This window comes from Sciurus carolinensis, chromosome 15 (assembly GCF_902686445.1).
Source record: "Sciurus carolinensis chromosome 15, mSciCar1.2, whole genome shotgun sequence".
Taxonomy (NCBI): Eukaryota; Metazoa; Chordata; class Mammalia; order Rodentia; family Sciuridae; genus Sciurus; species Sciurus carolinensis.
The window spans coordinates 12020968-12027348 of NC_062227.1; the positions used below are offsets into that span (position 1 = coordinate 12020968).

Here is a 6381-nt window from a genome sequence, read left to right on the forward strand (position 1 = left end):
ATGAGTATTTCAAATCAAATAAAATAAATCCCAACACTCTTCTGGAAACACAGGAGCCCAAGGGAATTTGTACTGTCTCAAGAAGGAACTGGACAAGACTGGGGCTGGGGGTTGCAAGGGAGAGGAACTCAGAATCATCTTGAAAGGAGACAATCCAGACTGCCCCAAGAGCCCTGAGCTACCTTGGGAGACATGGTCCTGCAGAATGTGGGACCCAAATGATGACAGACCTCCTTGACCCCATCTATAAGAATCTGGTCCCTTTATTTTGTGTATCAAATGTCAGTTTCTTTTCAAAGATTGAAAACACAAATGCTTAGAGCAGACAGGCAGGCAATGTTCATAAGAAAAGCAGGTGGTGTCTTTACTAGGTCTATGGTGGGGATTTGTGGTCACCTGGTGCCCAATCTGGGGGTCTCAACTCACCCACCAGTCCCTGCTGCTGGTTACCTTTGGGGAGGGCAAAATTAGGTACACAGTGGGCAAATTATCTCATTTGCCAAGAGCAGATAAACATTCATATATATTTTTTTTCTGTGAATGCTGCTGGTTTTGAAAAGGTGGCAATGAACTTGGCTTTCCTCATGACACTCCATAGACCACGGAAACCCTGCCCAGTTGGCATGGGGTTCCTGTGCCGCCCATTTGCATCCTACAGCCTCTGGATGGGCTGTAGTGGATCCTGGTGCATTGCTTGGGTGAAATGAGGGCATTTACCTGCTATTTAATGACAGTAGTTGTGCACTCTCCAAATGTAAACCATTGGAGAAATTGCAAAAGGGAACATCTCATAAAACCTACTGCTTACTTAGAGTCAACTTCCTTATCCAAACGAAGCGGGTCTTTCCATCCCCCACCAACATCCTGGTCAAACCGCGGAAGTTGGAGAGAAGCAAACTTCAGAGAATGTGTTAATAAAACAGGCAACTAGAAACATCTACAAAGGGCCCTTCCTTTCTTCCTCTTTCTCTCTATCTCTCTTTCTTTTTGAGACAGGTTCTTGCTGTATTGCCCAGGCTGGCTTCGAATTCCTGGGTTCAAGGATCCTCCTGCCTCAGACCCCCAAGTAGCTGAGATGACAAACGTGCACTATGCTGGATAGTTTCAAAGGCTTTTTAAAACAGAGCATCCTTTTAAGGCAGTCGCTGGCCCCGAATTATTAAGATTCAAGGGAAGGCTTAGGGGCGTCACTGGAAGCTGAGAGTGACACAACCCTGCCTGGGACTTGACGCCTAAAGCAAATGCAGTTCCTGAGAATTGTGGCCACACAGCCAGGCAGAAGAACATTTGCGTAGCATCTTTGGCATGATGCCAATGTCGTCCCTGCCATCCTGCCTATAGCGTGATCAGCAAATGAGCCACCCAGGCCATTCCAGACCAGCAGCAGCTGTGGCATTGGCTCAAACTTCAGGGTGGATCTGGTGGAAGACCAACTTGCCTCCAAATAAAACCTTTCTTTCCTAATTGAGATGGGCACTTTAGGACCATTTGGCATGGACCAAGGACCATGTGAGGTCATATCCTATGTCAGAAAGGAGGGTTTCCAGTAACCGAATACCTTCAAAATGGGAGCAGAGTAGAATAGCCTCAGGGGTTGTCAATCATCCCTCTTGGTTGAGGCTGGAAATGCTCCTCCCACCCAAACCTGGCCTGTCACAGGTACTGGCCTTTCTGGGTGGGGGACTGAGTGGGATACCGAGGATTTCAGGCCTGGCCTATTTCCTCTGGCTTGGCGGGGACAGATTCCTAGTGTCATGAATCTAAGGGCAGGAAGGGAATGCTAAGATTTCAAATAAGTCTTATTTTCTTTCTTTCTTTTTTCTTTTTTTTTGGCGGGGGCGGCGGGTGATACCAGGAATTGAACTGAGGGGCGCTACATCCTCAGCCCTTTATAAAATATTTTATTTAGAGACAGGGTTCCACTGAGTTGCTTAGGACCTCTCTGAATTGCTGAGGCTGGCTTTGAACTGGTGATCCTCCTGCCTCAGCCTCCTGAGCCGCTGAGATTACAGGTGTGTGCCACCGCTTATTTTCAGCACTTCCTGGGGACCTGGAACTGATACATTTTTTTCCCCAGAAAGTTGAAGAAGATGGAACTTCCAACTAATTTTTTTTAAAAAACTTTTATTTTTTTCCTTAACTTTTTTTGACTGATTTTTTTTAAAAATTCTTTTCATACATGTATATAGGATAATCATGTCTATCTCAATCTACCGTCCTTCCCATCTCCACCCGCCCCACCTCTCCCCTCACTCCCCTCTGTACAATCCAAAGTGGACGGATACATTTTAAGAAATGGTTAATAACTTTTAAAAAGGCTATACCTAAGTTTCAGTCACTCAGAAAAGTATTTTATTTAGGCAAGGCACACAGTCATTTTACCTTCCCCCAAGAAGGAAAGGAGACGGCAGTAAAGACTGGGCCCTGCGATCATGAGACACCTGTGGGTTTCAGAGACGTGGGGGAGCAAGCGCGCCTTTCTTGGAATCCAGGAAGCGCCAGCGTTGCAGTTCTCCTCCGCCAGGAAGCCGCCAGGGGGCGCAAGACGCCAGCACCTCACTAAGCCCTTGGCATGGGCGAGCGCATCAGCCTCCCAGTACAGAAGGAAAACTTTCCTTCAAGAAGATGAGACGTACCTTGTATTCCTTATCCACCCGAAGAAAACCTGAATGAAAAGAAAAAAAAAAAAACTTTCGTTTGTTTTCTCACTTTCGCCCCAAACTTGCGGGTTCCCAGAGGATCTATAGGCCGCCAATTGCGCTGGCCACTCTCCCAGGCCTCACCAAGAAAAGAGGTCTGAAAGGTGACCCCAACACACATCTCCATGCAGCACAGAAAGATGCCAACGCCCCAAGGGCTGCGTTCTGCAAGCACAGTTTGTAGGTCCAAAATGGCCAAATCTCTGAAGCTTCCAAGATTTCTTCCAGTTTTATTATTTTATTACTGGAAAACAACCTTTTTCTTACAATGCATATTTAAGTAATCAAAATATTTCAACATAAGACATGAACTCTTACTCTTTCAGTACAAGGTGGGAGTCTCCTTTCCCCTCCTCCCATTCCTAGGGTAACTCCGACCCCACCCGCGAGCGCTTTGCAGGAGTTACTCAGATTCCCATTAACACGTATTTTGGACAGGGTTCTGCTGCGCCACTTAGTACCCGGGCTGCCACAAGAGGCCAAAGCCAGGGGAAGTAGAAGCGAGTGGGTGGCGGGGAGGTCAGGATCTTTCCGATCAGCCTGTAGGTGGCGCCCTGGGAAAGGGATTCTCAAGCTGTGTTCCACAAGCTCCAGAAGCCCAAGCCACGGGGTTCAGGCGCAGCAGCCGGGTGTCCTTCACAACTCGCTTGGCTGCTCAGTACGCTTGCGACTTAGCTGCAAGCCCAGGCTGCAAACAGCAGAACTGGTGCAGGGGCGGGGGAGTGGCACGCGGCCTCGACCCCCACGCGCCGGGCTCCCCCGCGACCCCCACGCGCGGAGGGGCCCTGCCCACCCCACCCGGCGGCAGGTGGGCAGTGTTGCTATGAAGAGAAAGCTTCGATTGTCCCCACTACAAACTGCCACACGCCAGACCTCCTCTATTGTGCGCCCCCCATAGAAATGCAAACGAGCCGCGTGCGCCGGCCACAATCTGCTTGTCTTCCCCCGCCCGCGCCCTGCAGCGCTCCGCCAAGGGCGGTGTGGTGGGCTCCAAGCTTCCAGTGCCGAGCCTGAAGGGCATTGGGTATGCGTGGCAGGCCTTGCCAGCGCGCTCAGGCAATTGGTGTCAGCTGCAGGGACTGAGCCTATTGCCTTTTGCAAGCCCCAATCTACTGCAGCCTGCTTTTGCTTTAATTTTCGGTTTCAATGCAACAGCCTCATAAAGTTTAAATTAAAAGGAGAGAAGAAATAGAAAGGTAGTAATGAAAAGAAGTGCAAAACAAATTTCTTTTACGTCCTCTGTGCACTTCACAAATTGTAGCATCGTACTAGCAAACAAGGTTTTCCTTTTCTTTTTTTTTTTTTTTTTTAAACTTTTCCCTTTTAAGGACTTAAAAAAAAAAAAAAAGGCGAGATGAAATCTGCAGGCTCCAGTCTGCCTGGTAACACCCCAACAAAAGCGGCAGATTTGAGGCATTGTCATCCCCCGCACCCCTCCCCACGTGGCCTTCTGGCACGAGCCGACTGCCTGCCGCCTCATTTGCATCAGAAAGCGGGCGCCGGCCAATGGGCGCGCAGCCTAGCGCCAGCTGGCGGCGCCTCGCCCGCCGGCCTATAAAAGGGCGCGTCTCCGCTGCCGTCGCACTAGCTGGTGGTGGGCGCGCCGGGCTTGGGAACTGTGTCTGCGCTAACGTCTTCTCTGCGCTCGCCGGTTTGGGGAAAACTTGCTACTTTGACTGCACTATGACACTGGAAGAAATCCGCGGGCAGGATACAGTTCCGGAAAGCACAGCCAGGTGGGTCTTGGAGTGCTGGGAGCCAAGCTGCTATGGGGGCAGTGTTCAGGTTCTCTGGGATGGAAGCCCTCAGGGTGGGTGTCGAGCACCCATGCCGGCGGGGTGCAGGCGCCGTCCGGAGGCTGAGAAGTAGGGAGTTAAGGGCCAGAGAATCAGAGGTGCTCGCGCCAGCTTGGAGCTGGGGAGTCACGGGGATGAGTCCCTGGGTCTAGAGAGTCTGGGTGCAGGCGCCCATTTAGGCTTGGAAACCAGGCGCGCGGGCGCCAGATTGTGGCTAGAGAACCGGTTGGAGTTGGAAATCCGGGACTGGAGGCTGCGCGGCATCCCAGGCGAATCTCAACTCACCGCGCTGGTTCTTTTAACAGGATGCAGGGCGCCGGGAAAGCGCTGCACGAGCTGCTGGTGTCGGCGCAGCGCCAAGGCTGCCTTACCGCCGGCGTCTACGAGTCGGCGAAAGTCCTGAACGTGTGAGTATTCACGCAGCCCGGGCGGGACGATTGGGTGTGGAGCGGCGGGGAGATCTGGGAGCTGCATCCAGGTGGCCCTGGCTCCCCAACCCGGACCTTACTCTCCCCATCTGCCTCTCTAGTGATCCTGACAACGTCACTTTCTGCGTGCTGGCCGCCGACGAGGAGGACGAGGGTGACATTGCGCTGCAGATCCACTTTACGCTGATCCAGGCGTTCTGCTGCGAGAACGACATAGATATTGTGCGCGTGGGCGACGTGCAGCGGCTGGCTGCGATCGTGGGTACCGGCGACGAGGCAGGCACACCAGGCGACCTACACTGCATCCTCATTTCGGTAAGTGGGGCTTCTGCCCTCGTCCCAGGGTCTCCCGCCCTGTTCTGGCCGGCGGCCAGCGTGACTGACCCCTGCTCTCTCCCGGCAGAACCCTAATGAGGACTCGTGGAAGGACCCTGCCTTGGAGAAGCTCAGCCTCTTTTGCGAGGAAAGCCGCAGCGTCAACGACTGGGTGCCCAATATCACCCTTCCCGAGTGACCGCCCAGCGGGGATCTTGGTCTGATCGACGTGGTGACGCCCCGGGGCGCCTAGAGCACTGCTGGCTCTGTGGAGTGGCCGGCCCTTGGAGGGCGCCCTAGTGCGGCGTGGAGGACTGGCAGGCGAGGGTGCCTGGAGAGCGAGGAGCGCGGTCTCCGGAAGAGGTGGCTGGCCGGCGGCGGCAGGGGCAAGCTGGCCCGAGCCGAGTACTCTGCAAGTGGAGCGGCTGCTCGCCCAGGAAGGCCGAGGCGGGGACGTTGGCCCCAGGGCCGGGAAGGACAGATTGGCCCGGCATGCGTGACTCAGCAGCCTGTGCTCGGCACCAAAGAGGGAGAGGCGAGAAGAGGTAGCCTGGACTTGGTACAGCTATAGAAGCGTGATGGACTTAGCAGGCTGCACTGCTTTTTTCAAAATGGATTCGGGCAATGCATTCTTTAAAAAAGGAAGCTGCCGTTGGAGCTTTGAATTTTAACAATAAACTCTTTGAAACAAACTTATGCTTTTTATTGAGGGTAGGGAATCCTTGGGGTTGGGGGTGGGGTAGTGGGGTGAGCTACGTTTCCGGATGGTTGCAGGAACTCGGTGGAGCTGATGCCACCTGTTCCCACCTTCCTGTCGGGCAAGAATTACAGGCTCCTCAGGCTGGCAGTGGGGGGGAGGGGACACCCAGCGTGGAATGGTAGAACTTCAGCTGGGCTCCTGTTCCTCTCCTTTTAGGAACGTTTAAAGATTGCAAGACAGGAGCGTGCTTGAGATAAGGCATCCGGGTGGGTGCAGCAGCTCAAGGCTTGCAATCCTGTCGGTAACAGTGACCTCTGCCTCCCCTAGCTCCCCTCCCCCCTTTCCACTCCTCCGACAGCTGCTTATCTGAACAGCTTGCAGAAGGCCAGCAGCGCCTTCCTACACAATGAGCTTTGCCTTCTGCAACCCTACCCTTTGTGATC

General features: G+C 53.2%; 1 protein-coding gene across 1 annotated transcript; it reads left to right on the forward strand.

The window, feature by feature from the left end:
- The first annotated feature begins 4273 nt into the window (after positions 1 to 4273).
- Positions 4274 to 5924, forward strand: Gadd45g (growth arrest and DNA damage inducible gamma). The gene is made up of 4 exons (XM_047526568.1): positions 4274 to 4435; positions 4801 to 4902; positions 5025 to 5238; positions 5327 to 5924. Exons 1-4 carry the CDS (start codon positions 4383 to 4385, stop codon positions 5435 to 5437), a joined length of 480 nt encoding a protein of 159 aa, XP_047382524.1. The 5' UTR covers positions 4274 to 4382; the 3' UTR covers positions 5438 to 5924.
- Positions 5925 to 6381: the final 457 nt, after the last annotated feature.

Excerpts from the sequence above, each read along its gene's own strand:
- Gadd45g (XM_047526568.1), top strand. The coding sequence starts at position 4,383 with ATGACACTGGAAGAAATCCGCGGGCAGGATACAGTTCCGGAAAGCACA. Across the intron at positions 4,436-4,800 it reads GTTCCGGAAAGCACAGCCAG|GATGCAGGGCGCCGGGAAAG; the intron begins GTGGGTCTTGGA and ends TTCTTTTAACAG. Across the intron at positions 5,239-5,326 it reads TACACTGCATCCTCATTTCG|AACCCTAATGAGGACTCGTG; the intron begins GTAAGTGGGGCT and ends CTCTCCCGGCAG.